Source organism: Phocoena phocoena, chromosome 1, assembly GCF_963924675.1.
Source record: "Phocoena phocoena chromosome 1, mPhoPho1.1, whole genome shotgun sequence".
Taxonomy (NCBI): Eukaryota; Metazoa; Chordata; class Mammalia; order Artiodactyla; family Phocoenidae; genus Phocoena; species Phocoena phocoena.
The window spans coordinates 147161611-147180398 of NC_089219.1; the positions used below are offsets into that span (position 1 = coordinate 147161611).

At 40.0% G+C, this 18788-nt stretch overlaps 1 protein-coding gene across 3 annotated transcripts in view; it reads right to left on the reverse strand.

Moving 5' to 3' along the window:
• Window positions 1–18788, reverse strand: part of HHAT (hedgehog acyltransferase) — a 338123-nt gene that overhangs the window by 65067 nt on the left and 254268 nt on the right. For all 3 annotated transcript variants that reach the window (XM_065881461.1, XM_065881452.1, XM_065881444.1), the window contains one exon: window positions 17684–17885. In XM_065881461.1, the coding sequence (XP_065737533.1) occupies window positions 17684–17885 (202 nt within the window). The remainder of the gene's footprint in view (window positions 1–17683; window positions 17886–18788) is intronic.

An 18788-nucleotide genomic window follows, 5' to 3' on the forward strand; every position in this document is an offset into this window, starting at 1 on the left:
GGTTGAAAATATAAATGAGCCAAAACAAGAAAACATGCACCATAAATAGTCTGACCATTGACGTTGTAGTGTATAACCTTCCATACGCTCTTCTATGTTTCAATTTCTAAATAAAAATGCATTTTTATTATACCTGCTATTTCGCATTCTTCATTTTCATCTTCTCACAGTGAAATTACTGCAACATCATCACTTTCAAAAGCTGCATAGTTGGCTTGACAGATGTCCTGCACCGTTTATATTATACTCTTTCCTGTCACCCTTCAGGGGTTAAACAGTGGCCGTTCGAACACTCAATCTGGCCTATTGAGTGGATTACAGGGTTGACACCAGAGGAGAAAGCAAGAGCCACCTTAAATTGTGTGTTTCAATACATGTTGGTGATCAAGAGTACATTGATTCCAACCCAGCTCATCTCAAAAAAGGCCAGCAGCTGCTTGATATGCTTTTTAAAGCAACATTTATTTCTAGACATTGAAAGGAATGTGAGATATTTTGGAAGTCCTGCGCATTTCTGACATCTCAGAGATTTAAAAATGAATAGATAGACAAAGATTTACTGAGCTCTGCCCACCAGAGCAAAAGCCAGCACTACCCACCACCAGTCCCTCCCATCAGTAAACTTGCACAAGCCTCTTAGATAGACTCATCCACCAGAGGGCAGACAGCAGAAGCAAGCAGAAGTACAATCCTGCAGCCTATGGAACAAAAACCACATTCACAGAAAGACAGACAAGATGAAAAGGCAGAGGGATATGTACCAGATGAAGGAACAAGATAAAACCCCAGAAAAACAACTAAATGAAGTGGAGATAGGAAATGTTCCAGAAAAAGAATTCCGAATAATGATAATGAAGATGATCCAGGACCTCGGAAAAGGAATTGAAGGCAAAGATCGAGAAGATGCAAGAAATGTTTAACAAAGACCTAGAAGAATTAAAGAACACCTAGAAGAATTAAAGAACAAACAAACAGAGATGAACATTACAATAACTGACATGAAAAATACACTAGAAGGAATCAATACCAGAATAACTGAGGCAGAAGTACAGATACGTGACCTGGAAGACAGAATGGTGGAATTCACTGCTGAGGAACAGAATAAAGAAAAAAGAATGAAACGAAATGAAGACAGCCTAAGAGACCTCTGGGACAACATTAAAAACAACAACATTCGCATTATAGGGGTCCCAGAAGGAGAAGAGAGAGAGAAAGGACCAGGGAAAATATTTGAAGAGATTATAGTCAAAAAGTTCCCTAACATGGGAAAGGAAATAGCCACCCAAGTCCAGGAAGCGCAGAAAGTCCCAGGCAGGATACACCCAAGGAGAAACATGCCGAGACGAACAGTAATCAAACTGACAAAAATTAAAGACAAAGAAAAATTATTGAAAGCAACAAGGGAAAATGACAAATAACATACAAGGGAACTCCCATAAGGTAAACAGTTGATTTCTCAGCAGAAACTCTACAAGCCAGAAGGGAGTGGCATGATATATTTAAAATGATGAAAGGGAAGAATCTACAACCAAGATTACACTACCGGGCAAGGATCTCATTCAGATTCAATGGAGAAATCAAAAGCTTTACAGACAAGCAAAAGCTAAGAGAATTCAGCACCACCAAACCAGCTTTACAACAAATGCTAAAGGAACTTCTCTAAGTGGGAAACACAAGAGAAGAAAAGGACCTACAAAAACAATCCCATAACAATTTAAAAAATGGTAATGATAACATACAGATAGATAATTACCTTAAACGTGAATGGATTAAATGCTCCAACCAAAAGACACAGGCTCGCTGAATGGCTACAAAACCAAGACCCATATATAGGCTGTCTACAAGAGACCCACTTCAGATCTAGGGACACATACAGACTGAAAGTGAGGGGATGGAAAATGATATTCCATGCAAATGGAAATCAAAAGAAAGCTGGAGTAGCAATACTCATATCAGATAAAATAGACTTTAAAATAAAGAATGTTACAAGAGACAAGGAAGGACACTACATAATGATCCAGGGATCAATCCAAGAAGGAGATATAATAATTATAAATATATATGCACCCAACATAGGAGCACCTCAATACGTAAGGCAACTGCTAACAGCTCTAAAAGAGGAAATCGACAGGAACACAATAATAGCGGGGAACTTTAACACCTCACTTACACCAATGGACAGATTATGCAAACAGAAAAGTAACAAGGAAGCACAAGCTTTAAAGGACACAACAGACCAGATAGATTTAATTGATATTTATAGGACATTCCATTGAAAAACACCAGATTACACTTTCTTCTTAAGTGTGCATGGAACATTCTCCAGGATAGATCACATCTTGGGTCACTAATCAAGCCTCAGTAAATCTGAGAAAATTGAAATCATATCAAGCATCTTTTCTGACCACAACGATATGAGATTAGAAATCAATTACTGGGAAAAAAACATAAAAACCACAAACAAATGGAGGCTAAACAATACGTTACTAAACAACCAAGATATCACTGAAGAAATCAAAGAGGAAGTCAAAAAATACCTAGAGACAAATGACAATGAAAACACGACAATCCAAAACCTATGGAATGCAGCAAAAGCAGTTCTAAGAGAGAAGTTTATAGCAATACAAGCCTACCTTAAGAAACAAGAAAAATCTCAAATAAACAATCTAACTTACACCTAAAGGAACTAGAGAAAGAAGAACAAACAAAACCCAATGTTAGGAGAAGAAAAGAAATCATAAAGACCGAACAGAAATAAATGAAATAGAAACAAAGAAAACAATAGCAAAGAGCAATAAAACTAAAAGCTGCTTCTCTGAGAAGATAAATAAAGTTGATAAACCATTAGCCAGATACATCAAGAAAAAGAGGGAGAGGACTCAAATCAATAAAATTAGAAATGGAAAAGGAGAAGTTACAACAGACACCACAGAAACACAAAGCATCCTAAGAGACTACTACAAGCAACTCTATGCCAATAAAATGGACAACCTGGAGGAAATGGACAAATTCTTAGAAAGGTATAACCTTCCAAGACTGAACCAGGAAGAAATAGAAAATATGAACAGACCAATCACAAGTAATGAAATGGAAACAGTGATTAAAAATCTTCCAACAAACAAAAGTCCAGGACCAGATGGCTTCACAGGTGAATTCTACCAAACATTTAGAGAAGAGCTAACACCCACCCTTCTCAAACACTTCCAAAAAACTGCAGAGGAAGGAACACTCCCAAACTCATTCTATGAGGCCACCATTACCGTGATACCAAAACCAGACAAAGATACTACAAAAAAAGAAAATTGCGGACCAATGTCACTGATGAATATAGATGAAAAAATCCTCAACATAATACTAGCAAATAGAATCTAACAACACATTAAAAGGATCATACACCATAATCAAGTGGGATTTATCCCAGGGATGCAAGGATTCTTCAACATATGCAAATCAATCAATGTGATACACCATATTAACAAATTGAAGAATAGAAACCATATGATCATCTCAATAGATGCAGAAAAAGCTTATGACAAAATTCGTCACCCATTCATGATAAAAAAAACTCTCCAGAAAGTGGGCACAGAGGGAACCTACCTCAACATAATTAAGGCCATATATGACAAACCCACAGCAAACATCATTCTCAGTGGTGAAACACTTAAAGCATTTCCTCTAAGATCAGGAATAAGACAAGGAGGTCCACTCTGGTCAGTAAGATTCAACATAGTTTTGGAAGTCCTAGCCACAGCAATCAGAGAAGAAAAAGAAATAAAAGGAATACAAATTGGAAAAGAAGAAGCAAAACTGTCACTGTCTGCAGATGACATGATACTATACATAGGGAATCCTAAAGATGCCACCAGAGAACTACTAGAGCTAATCAATGAATTTGGTAAAGTTGCAGGATACAAAATTAATGCATGGAAATTTCTTGCATTCCTATACAGTAGTAATGAAAAATCTGAAAGAGAAATTAAGGAAACACTCCCATTTACCATTGCAACAAAAAGAATAAAATACCTAGGAATAAACCTACCTAGGGAGACAAAAGACCTGTATGCAGAAAACTCTAAGACACTGATGAAAGAAATTAAGGATGATACCAACAGATGGAGAGATATACCATGTTCTTGGATTGGAAGAATCAATATTGTGAAAATGACTCTACTACCCAAAGCAATCTACAGATTCAGTGTAATCCCTATCAAATTACCAATGGCATTTTTTACAGAACTAGAACAAAATAATCTTAAAATCTGTATGGAGACACAAAAGACCCCCAATATCCAAAGCATTCTTGAGGGGAAAAAATGGAGCTGGAGGGATCAGACTCCCGGACTTCAGACTATACTACAAAGCTACAGTAATCAAGACAATATGGTACTGGCACAGAAACAGAAACATAGATCAACGGAACAGGAAAGAAAGCCCAGAGATAAACCCACACACCTATGATTAAGTAGTCTATGACAAAGGAGGCAAGGATATACAATGGAGAAAAGACAGTCTCTTCAATAAGTGGTGCTGGGAAAACCAGACAGCTACATGTAAAAGAATGAAATTAGGGCTTCCCTGGTGTCACAGTGGTTGAGAGTCTGCCTGGCAATGCAGGGTACACGGGTTCATGCCCCGGTCCGGGAGGATCCTACATGCTGCGGAGCGGCTGGGCCCATGAGCCCTGGCCGCTGAGCCTGCGCGTCTGGAGCCTGTGCTCCGCAATGGGAGAGGCCACAATAGGGAGAGGCCCACGTACCGCAAAAAAAAAAAAAAAAAAAAAAAGGAAGAAAATTAGAACACTCCCTATCATCATACACAGAAATAAATTCAAAATGGATTAAAGACCTAAATGTAAGACCAGACACTATAAAACTCTTAGAGTAAAACATAGGAAGATCACTCTTTGACATGAATCACAGCAAGCTCTTTTTTGATCTACCTCCTAGAGTAACGGAAACAAAAACAAAAATAAACAAATGGGACCTAATGAAACTTAAAAGCTTTTGCACAGCTAAGGAAACTACAAACAAGACGAAAAGACAACCGTCAGAATGGGAGAAAATATTTGCAAACGAATCAAGGGACAAAGGATTAATCTCCAAAATATATAAACAGCTCATGCAGCTCAATATTAAAAAAACAAGTAACGCAATCCAAAAATGGAGGGAGGACCTAAATAGACATTTCTCCAAAGAAGACATACAGATGGCCAAGAAGTACATGGAAAGCTGCTCAACATCACTAATTATTAATGAAATGCAAATCAAAACTACAATCAAAACTACACCTCACACTGGTTAGAATGGGCATCATCAGAAAATCTGCAATCAACAAATGCTGGAGAGGGTGTGGAGAAAAGGGAACCCTCCTGCACTGTTGCTGGGGATGTAAATTGATACAGCTACTATGGAGAACAGTATGGAGCTTCCTTAAAAAACTAAAAATAGAATTACCTACAACCCAGGAATCCCACTACTGGGCATATACCCAGAGAAAACCAGAATTCAAAAAGACATATGCACCCCAATGTTCATTGCAGCACTATTTACAATAGCCAGGACATGGAAGCAACCTAAATGTCCATCGACAGACAAATGGATAAAGAAGATGTGGTATATATATACAGTGGAATATTACTCAGCCATAAAAAGGAGAGAAATTGGGTCATTTGTAGAGATGTGGATGGATCTAGAGATTGTCATACAGAGTGAAGTAAGTCAGAAAGAGAAAAACAAATATTGTATATTAATGGATACATGTGGAACCTAGAAAAATGGTACAGACGAACTGGTTTGTAGGACAGAAAAAAAGACACAGATGTAGAGAATAAACGTATGGACACCAAGAGAGCAACGTGGTGGGGCAGGGTGGTGGTGTGATGAATTGGGAGATTGGGATTGACATATGTACACTTATATGTATAAAATGGATAACTAAAAAGAACCTGCTATGTTAAAAAATAAAATATCATTCCAAATAAAATGAATAGATATATATACATATACACATATATAAATGCACTATATATATGCTACACACAGTCACAGCATATATATACAATACACATCATACATAATACATAAATATACACTGTAAATAAATACATACTGTAAACTATATTGCACTAAGTATGTGCATATTATTTTGGAATGAAGGGACTATTTTACCCTTCCATTGATAATAGGAACACTGGAAACTCAAGGTCTGCTACCTCCAGTGGGTAATTTGGATTTTCTGGGAGGAAAAAGAGACCCAGATTAGGAAACACACATCCACAGCTTCAGCATGTACCTAATAAGATTGTGCTTCGTCCTAAGTTCATCTATAGAAAACTGCTAGGCACTAGACTGTGCTGCCAAAGCAGAAATCAGGGTCTCTCACATAAAGAATCTCACACCACAAGCCACCTAGAAAAGCCCGTTTCAACCATTTACGTTCAAGCCGTGGAATCTCAACTTTGGCTCAGTATTCTTTCCCGAGGCTACAGTTCCCCAGGGTGAGGGTTTGTGCTGCGCACTTGGAGGGGACAATGGACAAGAGTGCCCTGGAAGCAGCAATGATGAGAGAGCTGCCCCTGCCTTGCTTAAGCCTAAACTGAGAGGGACGGGAAAGGCAGCAGAAGCCCCAGAGCTGACCAGACCAGGGGGGCTGAATATCTGAAAATTGCCTCCATTTCAAGCCTTCTCTCTGTCAGATAGCAGACTCAGTAATGGAAAGTTAAAAAAGAACCTTTGAAAATGCTCTTGCCTTTCTAAACATATTTGAACTAAAAGGTGGAATTATTTGCAGCATTCTACCACTCAGACAAAGAGGGTTTAAGGCACGGGTTCAGATTCCCACAGAGAAGAAAATGTATAACCAGTGGATTGCACCATGTTTCCTGCATTGTTAATGATCCTTTGGAGTGGGAGACAATGCGGGGGGCGCCAAGAGGTCGTCATCCACCAAGGAACACATTGTTCATAACAACGGGCATTGCTTTTTTGAGACCCAGGGGCCCAGGTGAGGGCTAGCAAGCCACTACAAAGGCTAATTTAACGTGTGGGATTAATATGTTAATTTGATGCCCTCCTGTTTGGTTAAGTGTTGCATTTCTATATTTCTAAGTCTGGCATTCAAATCTCTTTATGGGGGGACTATTTGGCCTCTCTAACCTCTTTTCCTCCATTCTCCCCAGTGACAGCCCCTTGACTGTCAAAGCAGCCTCCTCACCTGAGCATGGCACGCCCACGCCTGACTTCAGGCTGTGTGTGCTATTCCCCTGGCCTTGAGCCTGTCTTCTCTCTACTTACCTATCCAAATCTAAGATCTTAATTCCTCAGAATCCTACTCAAGCCCCAGATCTTTAAATAAACCATTCCTAAAAGCTTAGCTCACTCTGACCACCACCCCATAAGAACATCAGCTGCCTCTATGACTCAATCGGGTCTCTCTGCACATAATGCCTTATACTGGTCCTCAACTGGTGTGCACACATCTTGCCTCTCCAACCAAATCATAAACTCAGGATGGGGATGATGACTCACCACTCTTTTCTTCCACTGTTAGCTCTCTGACATGGAGCCATAACCTCACCTTACTTGACTCCCCCGTAGCATCAACACCATTGACCACTCCCTCCATGAAGTACCTTCTTTTTCTTGGTCTCTGTGAAATTATCCTCTAGATTTCCCTCCCACCTCTTGGCTCCTCCTTCTCTATCTAACTTCTAAATGTTGGTGTCCTCAGTTCATTCCTGGGCAGTCTCCTTTTCCTCTCTTTCTGTACTCCCTCTCTTTAAAAAGTCTCAGACAATTCCACAGCTCCAAAATATCATCTACATGCTCCCAAACATCTGTCTCCAGCCCAGACCTTTATTCCGAGCAATGCCTGGGAAGAATAGGCCAATTAGTATTTTATGATATTTATGAAGACAAGTCCATTTTTTAAATATAAATCACTTAGCTCCTCATGGAGAAAAGCGCTCATTCCGTGGTTTTATTGCCTCTCTACTCCAAAGGAGCCACTGCAAAGATGATCATCCTGATAGGAGGCCAGGTGAGATACCTTATTCATGGAGAAAATCAACTAATAATAGACTGTACCATTATACACTGATAGACTTGTACACTGTATTCACTGAAGCACCAAAAGAATATGCAAAAAAAGGAATGAGGAGGGAGGGATCAAGTCTTTCACTCAGAGTTCCCTAACTGCAATGTGTCTCCCACATAGGGCACTGAAATTTTTTTTTCCTAGATGAGCAAACTCAGAAACAAAGGACCAGGTTGACTCTGCCTAAATGGGCTCAGTCTAAGAAGGGTTCTGGTCTGAAGAAAAGGGTCATTGACAGGAAGCACTTGATCTCTGTTTGTCGAAATGAATGCAAGTGGTGGAGGAATAGAAGATCATGAGCCATTGTCCAACAGAATAACTCTTCTCAGACCAGTTTGCTTTGTATTCCTTCAGTGAGTTAGCTGGGCTATGATCACTGACCTCCAGTGAAAAGGTTTTCTGATCAGGCCAACTGCCATGTACATCTTGCCAACTGGTGAGTTAGGGTTCCACAGAACTAGGAAACCATTGGGTGGATCATGCCAATAGTTTTACAATCAATTATCCTTTCAAGTTGACTGACCTCTCAAACTCCCCTTCAAAATCAAACTGATCAATATAACTGATAAACTGAATGGACATCACCACAGAGCTATGGGTTCTTTCTGACGCAGCAGAGCATCAGGTCCCTCCAAGAACTATTAAACTGACCATCCATGATTTTCACTGGAGGCATGTTTTCTCAATTAAGTCTATACATAGAAAGTTTACTGCTTCAGATAGGACATAAATCAGCTCAGCAGGACACTCTTGGGGCAAAGAAGAAGGGACAAGGGCTGGGGGAAGAGGATGTATTTAAATTACTCAATGAAATGGAAATCAGGGGTAGGGTGGGTGAGCAGCTTGAGATATAGATTCTCCTTTGTGTAGGAATAACTAACAAGCACCCTGAAGGTGTCTTACTTCAAAGGAGAGATCAAAAGCTTTAAATGATACATTAAACAAGATGGACTTAATTGATATATATAGGACATTCCATCCAAAAACAACAGAATACACATTCTTCTCAAGTGCTCATGGAATATTCTCCAGGACAGATGATATCTTGGGTCACAAATCAAGCCTTGGTAAATTTAATAAAATTGAAATCATATCAAGTACCTTGTCCAACTACAATGCTATGAGACTAGATATCAATAACAGGAAAAAATCTGTAAAAAATACAAACATATGGAGGCTAAACAACACACTACTTAATAACCAAGAGATCAATGAAGAAATCAAAGAGGAAATCAAAAAATACCTAGAAACAAATGACAATGAAAACATGATGACCCAAAGCCTATGGGATGCAGCAAAATCAGTTCTAAGAGGGAAGTTTATAGCAATACAAGCCTACCTTAAGAAACAGGAAACATCTCAAATAAACAACCTAACCTTACACCTAAAGCAATTAGAGAAAGAACAAAAACCCCCAAAGTTAACAGAAGGAAAGAAATCATAAAGATCAGATCAGAAATAAATGGAAAAGAAATGAAGGAAACGACAGCAAAGATCAGTAAAACTAAAAGCTGGTTCTTTGAGAAGATAAACAAAATTGATAAACCATTAGCCAGACACAAAAAGAAAAAAAGGGAGAAGACTTAAATCAATAGAATTAGAAATAAAAAAGGAGAAGTAACAACTGACACTGCAGAAATACACAAGATCATGAGAGATTACTACAAGCAACTCTATGCCAATAAAATGGACAACCTGGAAGAAATGGACAAATTCTTAGAAATGCACAACCTTCCAAGAATGAACCAGGAAGAAATAGAAAATATGAACAGACCAATCACAAGTAATGAAATGGAAACTGTGATTAAAAATCTTCCAACAAACACAAGCCCAGGACCAGATGGCTTCACAGGCGAGTTCTATCAAACATTTAGAGAAGAGCTAACACCTATCCTTCTCAAACTCTTCCAAACTATAGCAGAGGGAGGAACACTCCCAAACTCATTCTACGAGGGTCTCACCCTGATACCAAAACCAGACAAAGATGTCACAAAGAAAGAAAACTACAGGCCAATATCACTGATGAATATAGATGCAAAAATCCTCAACAAAATACTAGCAAACAGAATCCAACAGCACGTTAAAAGGATCATACACCATGATCAAGTGGGGTTTATCCCAGGAATGCAAGGATTCTTCAATATATGCAAATCAATCAACGTGATACACCATATTAAAAAATTGAAGGAGAAAAACCATATCAGCATCTCAATAGATGCAGAGAAAGCTTTTGACAAAATTCAACACCCATTTATGATAAAAACCCTGCAGAAAGTAGGCATAGAGGGAACTTTCCTCAACAAAATAAAGGCCATATATGACAAACCCACAGCCAACATCATCCTCAATGGTGAAAAACTGAAAGCATTTCCACTAAGATCAGGAAGAAGACAAGGTTGCCCACTCTCACCACTATTATTCAACGTAGTTTTGGAAATTTTAGCCACAGCAATCAGAGAAGAAAAATAAATAAACAAAAGGAATCCAAATCAGAAAAGAAGTAAAGCTGTCCCTGCTTACAGATGACATGATACTATACACAGAGAATCCTAAAGATGCTACCAGAAAACTACTAGAGCTAATCAATGAATTTCGTCAAGTAGCAGGATACAAAATTAATGCACAGAAATCTCGTGCATTCCTATACACTAATGATGAAAAATCTGAAAGTGAAATTAAGAAAACACTCCCATTTACCATTGCAACAAAAAGAATAAAATATCTAGGAATAAATCTACCTAAGGAGACAAAAGACCTGTATGCAGAAAATTATAAGACACTGATGAAAGAAATTAAAGATGATACAAATAGATGGAGAGATATACCATGTTCTTGGATTGGAAAAATCAGCATTGTGAAAATGACTCTACTACCCAAAGCAATCTACAGATTCAATGCAATCCCTATCAAACTACCACTGGCATTTTTCACAGAAGTAGAACAAAAAATTTCACAATTTGTATGGAAACACAGAAGACACTGAAGAGCCAAAGCAATCTTGAGAAAGAAAAACAGAGCTGGAGGAATCAGGCTCCCTGACTTCAGACTATACTACTAAGCTACAGTAATCAAGACAGTATGGTACTGGCACAAAAACAGAAATACAGATCAATGGAACAGGATAGAAAGCCCAGAGATAAACCCATGGACATATGGTCACCATATCTTTTTTTTTTTTTTTTGGCGGTACGCGGGACTCTCACTGTTGTGGCCTCTCCTGTTGCGGAGCACAGGCTCCACATGCGCAGGCTCAGCAGCCCAGACGCTCCGCGGCATGTGGGATCTTACCGGACCGGGGAATGAACCCATGTCCCCTGCATCGGCAGGCGGACTCTCAACCACTGTGCCACCAGGGAAGCCCTGGTCACCTTATCTTTGATAAAGGAGGCAAGAATATACAGTGGAGAAAAGACAGCCTCTTCAATAAGTGGTGCTGGGAAAACTGGACAGCTACATGTAAAAGAATGAAATTAGAACACTCCCTAACACCATACACAAAAATAAACTCAAAATGGATTAAAGACCTAAATGTAAGGCCAGTCACTATAAAACTCTTAGAGGAAAATATAGACAGAACACTCTATGATATAAATCACAGCAAGATCCTTTTTGACCCACCTCCTAGAGAAATGGAAATAAAAACAAAAATAAACAAATGGGACCTAATGAAACTTCAAAGCTTTTGCACAGCAAAGGAAACCATGAACAAGAAGAAAAGACAACCCTCAGATTGGGAGAAAATATTTGCAAATGAAGCAACTGACAAAGGATTAATCTCCAAAATTTATAAGCAGCTCATGCAGCTCAATATCCAAAAACAAACAACCCAATCCCAAAATGGGCAGAAGAGCTAAACAGACATTTCTCCAAAGAAGATGTACAGATTGCCAACAAACAGATGAACGAATACTCAACATCATTAATCATTAGAGAAATGCAAATCAAAACTACAATGAGATATCATCTCACACCGGTCAGAATGGCCATCATCAAAAAATCTAGAAACAGTAAATGCTGGAGAGGTTGTGGAGATAAGGGAACCCTCTTGCACTGTTGCTGGGAATGTAAATTGATACAGCCACTATGGAGAACAGTATGGAGGTTCCTTAAAAAACTACAAATAGAACTACCGTACGACCTTGCAATCCCACTACTGGGCATATACCCTGAGAAAACCATAATTCAAAAAGAGTCGTGTACCACAATGTTCATTGCAGCTCTGTTTACAACAGCCAGGACATGGAAGCAACCTAAGTGTCCATCAACAGATGAATGGATAAAGAAGATGTGGCACATATATACAGTGGAATATTACTCAGCCATAAAAAGAAATGAAATTGAGTCATATGTAGTGAGGTGGATGGACCTAGAGTCCGCCATACAGAGTGAAGTAAGTCAGAAAGAGAAAAACAAATACCGTATACTAACACATATATATGGAATCTAAAAAAAAAAAAAAAAGGTCATGAAGAACCTAGGGGCAAGACGGGAATAAAGACGCAGACCTACTAGAGAATGGACTTGAGAATACAGGGAGGGGGAAGGGTAAGCTGGGACATAGTGAGAGTGGCAGGGACATAATATACACTACCAAACGTAAGCAGCCAGATAGCCCAGGGAGATCAGCTCGGTGCTTTGTGACCACCTAGAGGGGTGTGATAGAGAGGGTGGGAGGGAGGGAGACGCAAGAGGGAAGAGATATGGGAACATATGTATACGTATAACTGATTCACTTTGTTATAAAGCAGGAACTAACACACCATTGTAAAGCAATTATACTCCAATAAAGATGTTTAAAAAAAAAAAAAGGAGCGATCAAATCGAGAATTGGCAAGAAGTAGTGTCTCTCTACTGATGCTTGAAAATGTTTCCACTTATTAAAAGATTTCTGTGCCGAACACAAATTCTAGCTCCCCGGGAGAGTACTTGTACAGAGAAGAAGCATGCTGCTTTAGCAGTAACTCCTCTTCATCCACCCTGCTTGGTGCCTTGTGAAAATGCCTTTTGTCAGCTTCCCACAGCTCTGGGCCTCAGTGAGTCACAGCCAATATTCCCCCCTCTCATAAAGCAGCAGGGTACCAGGAAGGCTGACTCCTCCCTACCCTTTTCTTTCTTCTATATATATTTTGTGCATCACTAGACCAATTAGCGTTTTGCCGTCACTAGACCAATTAGTGTCTACCCTGCTACAAAACAATCTCCCTATATAATGTTCAATAAGCCTCAGCCTTAGTGAGTTCTTCCAGTATTCAATCTATATTCTTCATGCTGCTGTGTAAGCTTATTACCTCTATATGCCCCTCAGTAAAGTCAGAAAATACATTCACTCATTCATTCAGCAAGTATGTACTGCATGCTTCCTCTGCGCCAGGCATCATATGTGTCAAGGATACAGATCTCTGATTTCATGAGGCTTACAGTCTGGTGAGGGAGATAAGGATTAAATAAATTATTGTATAAAAATATTTCATTGTAACTGTGATAGGTACAACAGAAGAGACCACGTACAAGGTGCCCCCAAATGAGTTACTAATTGGGACCTGATTGACTTAGGAGGGTCAGTAAAGGGTACCCAATCAAGCTGTCATTGAAGGTGAAATCTGAAGGATGAAATAGGAGGGAAAGGAGCAAGAGCACTGTAGAGATGGAAGAGCCTGTGCGGGGGAGCTGGGGCTGGAGGGCCCAGGTATGTAAACGAACAGAAGGAAGGACAGAGTGCGAGGGGAGAGAGGCAGAGAGGATGGAGAGAGGTAGCAAGATCGAGATCAGCCAAGGCCTTATAGGTCATCTTAAATATTGTGGACTGAGCCCAGAGAAAACGGTATGCCACTAAGGATTTTACGGACAACAGCATGGTTCGTTAGGTTTTTATTGAGAAGCATCATTTACTACTATGAGAATAATGAACTGAAGAAGGCAAAAGTGGAAGAGGGAGAGCAGTTCAAAGCTACTTGGTAGACTGGGCAAGAAATGATAACAGTGGGGTTAGGATGATTCAGTGGAAATGGAAACAATTTTTAAAAATTAAGATCTACCTAGGAGGTAGAACGTACAGTACATACAGGTAGAACTGGGAGAGAGGGAGGTACAAAGGATAGTTGATGGTTTTGGCCTTGAGTGACTAGAAAGATGACGGTGGCTTTTGTAGAAAGAGAGAATGCTAGAGGCAAAGGAGTTAATTGGAATTATTGGGGGACGGGGGTCCACGAGGTCCGTATTAAGCATGTTAAGTCTGAGATACCTGTGAGATATTCAAGGGGAGAGGTTCAGTAGCCAGCTGGATATACAAGGCACCACATCAGTAATAAAAATCATTCTATATTATAGCAGAGTCAAACACTATATTCTTTTACTTTTTTTTTTTTTTCTAGAAAAGGGGTATGTTCCAGAACTGTATTATTCAAAATGGAAGCCACTAGCCACAAGGGGGCTACTTAGATTCAAATTAATTAAAGTTAAATAAATTAAAAAACTAGTTTCTCAGTGATGCTAGGCGCATTTCAAGTACTCAGGGTGGCTCATGACTACTTGTATTGGACAACACAATGGACATTTCCATTACTGCATAAAGTTCGATGGGAAAGCCCTGGTTAGAACGTCAGAGGGCTTCCTATTTACAACACTCAGCTCTGACTGGTCTTTCAGTGAGCGTTCAACTGTCACCAAGAAATAGAATCCTACTGTAATTTGTGTCCCAGACAAAGCTTTGAGGTTGAAGATGAAGAAGATATGGGAAAAGAAGTAATGATAATCCTTGTTGTTCAGATATCTTTCAATCCATCATAAAAAAGAAACAACAAAACAAAACAGATGAAGGATGAAAGGCATGGGGAGAGTGTATAAGAGGCATGGGGAGAGAGCCCATATTTTAAAAATACCATCAGATCAACTGGGGAGACTAAAATCAGATGAAATTAAGTACCAAGGAGGCATTAAGTGCTTATTTGGATTTTGACAAAAGAATGGTAAATTTATAGCCAATATTTTACAATAACTATAAATGGAGTATAACCTTTAAAACTGTGAATCACTATGTTGTATACCTGTAACATATAATATTGTACAATAATATTGTACCTCAATTTTAAAAATGAATGGGAAATGGATTCATGAAAGAGAGGGAAGGATGTAACCCAAGTGGGGAAACAATTTATTCAAAAGGCTGTGTACATCTGGAATGCTAGCCATGTTTTTCTGAAAGAAAACAGAATCTGTGCTGAGCTGTATAAGAAGCAGAGTAATGGAGAAAAAGTCCTTAAGTGAACAAGTGGAAGAAGAACTAAAGAACCCAATTTGGAAGCATTAATTGTGTACTGACTTACTGAGGCTAACTCAGACACGCAGCTAACCACTGGGGATATAAGTGATAACGGGGTCCTGACCTTGTGCTCAAGGAGCTCCTAGTCTAAACAGCCATAGCCAACCACCAGGCTGTCAGGATGCAAGACAGGTGATAAAAATAGGTTTTACAAAATGTGTTCTTGCTCAATAAATATGTAAACTAAACACCACATTTGCAATATACAAGACGTATATATCACCAAAGAAACGCATGTTCAGAAATTACTATACACCTGGGAGCTTAAATTGTGGATGGAAGCTCAAATGAGGTGAACACGTGAAGGTCCTGGAATGAGCTGTGATGGGGCAGAGCAGACATTCAAGTGCTTCATCCTGTGAGCATGTCTTTTCACTGTCTTCCTTCATTTTTAACCAAAATTAACAAGCCAGACACTACATTGCCACAGCGTGGGTTACTCCTTTAATATTTTAGATTCTTTAGATTTCTTAGTAATGTAAGCCATGTCTCAAAGTCTACGGAGCTCTGCATAAGATTAAGTTCAAGGTTAATGTCAGACCCTTCATGAGGGAACATGGAAATGTGTCATAGGGCTTCAGCCGGGGCTGAAAAGAATTTTCTGGCTCTCATGCCTGATGACTGGCGGTGACGTTTGTAACCTTTACAATACCACCCTTTATGGTTTTTCTTTGTGTTACAAAGCCATGACTTTCATTGAAATTCCACTTTCTACTGGAATTCACTGACATTTCTTTCCTGCTGATTGCTGGGTACCAGTACTGAATAAAATACTTACCTGTAAACATACATAAACATATTTAACTTCCTTCAGGAGTGTTATTTTTGTTATGTGCTTTGTATCACTTTTTATTGAAACAACTGTCCACTTGTACTATGGCTATCTTTACAGAAAAACACTCGGATGTATTATATTTTGGTGATGTTGACTTTCTGAAATACATTTGCTTTAGTTGCAAATACGGGGGGAATTTACCCACGTTAATCATTTCCCAGTAAATCTCTTGTGTTTTACTGCCGGCCATGAACACTGATGCTAGCATATTTCTTTTTAGATACTTTTTTTCAGGGTTATCGGAATACTGCTGCATATTCAGAATTGATGATTTCCTATAAGATTCTAATACATACTATGCCACACTTACATGATAAAACACTTGCTCATAGTTTAAAATCACTTAAAATATGTGTGTAAAGAAAAATGCTTAATTTTCCAAATCATTTGCCTATAGAGTGCGAATGTGTCTTAAATCCTTACCTGATTTTTATGCTACTAGAACTTATCAAAACAGCAACGATTAAAAATACCAGTACTACTCAGTATTGGCAAGGGCATTCTCAGGCACTGTTGGGTAGGAATGTAAATTGGCAACCTTTGTCTACAGGGCAGTTAAGAAACAGGTAAGCAAGTATGTATGGCAAAACTTAAAAGTGAGAAAACCTTTAACTTAGCAATGTTACACTGAAGAATGCACCCTGGTTATGATAGTCATCTCAATGCAACTGGTAACTGCAGAAAAACTGGAAGAACATGTTAATAATAGGAGACTAATTAAATAAGTTATGACACATCCACGTAACGGAATTCTATGAAGCCATTAAAAAGGGTTGTTAGAGGGCTTCCCTGGTGGCGTAGAGGTTGAGAGTCCACCTGCCGATGCAGGGGACACGGGTTCATGCCCCGGTCCGGGAAGATCCCACATGCCGCAGAGCGGCTGGGCCCGTGAGCCATGGCCGCTGAGCCTGCGCGTCTGGAGCCTGTGCTCCGCAATGGGAGAGGCCACAACAGTGAGAGGCCCACGTACCCCGAAAAAGGAAAAAAAAAAAAAAGTGTTGTTAGAAATGCATTTGATGACAAAGAAAGGCGTCCTGATACAACTGTATCTCTAGTATAACAGCATGTTTTAAATGGGGTGTGTGTGTGTGTGTGTGTGTGTGTGTGTGTGTGTGTGTGTGTAGAGAGAGAAAAAATTTAGAAGAATGGGATTAACAGTGGTTTCTCTTGAGGAGACCTTTTTCTTTCCTTATACTTGTCTGAATTTTCTAATTCTCATATAATAAATATGTATTACTTTTATAGTTAAAACATTTATTTTTAAAAAATAGCTACAGAAGCCTCTTTTTCAGCTGTCCTACCTCTGGGCACACGAGTTTTGAACCAATCTAGCAGGAATGACCCACAATGGGGTAAACGTGATGACCGCCTTCCCTCCCAAACCCAGTCCACCGAGCGTGGCTGTCCCCTACTGCACAAGCAAGGACCCAGCTCACCAAGCTGTCCTGGACACGCGGCGCCTGCACAAGCCTCTGGACTCCATTCTCCACGGTGACTCCCAGCCAGTTGAGTGTTGCCCAGCACCAGAGGTAGTCATTCCCACCATGCCAGAAGCTCACAAACGCAAACGTCATTGCAGTGGAAAACAGTGTCCCTAGCAGGCCGTGCTGGGACCCGCCCGCTGGAATGTACACATACCTAGAGACAGAAGAGGCTTTTAGGAACCATGTGGAGGGCTGTCCCGGCAATACTGCTTTCTCCCAGGCTTGATTCTCCCATCACACATTGCCGTTCACTGTGTGCAGACCCTTCCTGACTTCCAGGAAGCCACAGAGCACTCCCTGAATTCTCCATCACACACGGAGGTGGCAATACATGAACCTCAGCTCTGAGGGCCTTTAGCTTAAATGAACACACAGGCTAAAGAGCTCTCACTACTCGAGCAAAATAGCACTTACAGGAGGCAGGGTGAGGAGTACTGAATTTAGAGTTTCTAAAAGGGATGCACCCCACCGTAGAAGCTCACTCACAGAATGGCAGTTAAGTTTCTGGTTACATGAGGACACCAGACTTCAAGGCAGCTATGTATTTTACAGCTCAAAACCATTAAGTTTCTGGTAAACCCAGTATTTAAGCACAGTTGCTGAATTCAGGCCCATAAATGGCAGGACAGCTCCTGCAGAAGAGGGGGGCCAAGGCCAGACCCTCGCGCTTTCCTGGGAAGCTGCCCGGAAGCAGTACGAATTCGCGCTGTGCTCACAGGGCAGCCGACTTATCACCCGAAAGCTACAGCCATCCCTCGGGTATGTTCTCTACTGTTGAGACAGCTGTCTGACTACATACCCACAGAGCCGTGTTCTTCAACCAGTATGTTCCTGCTAGAGTTGGGCAAAACTCACATCTTGGGTTGTCAGGATCTGGATAACTAGGAACACGCCCTCCTTACAGCAGCCTTTTTTTAAAAGCCCATAGGCCTTTGTTTACTGCTGGTCAGTGCTTCTTTGTCCAACCTTCTTCCACGAAGGAGAAGGAAATCATCATTCCCTGAATACACAGTGTGTCCCAGGCACGGCACTAGACACTTTCCATGGATCACTCAGC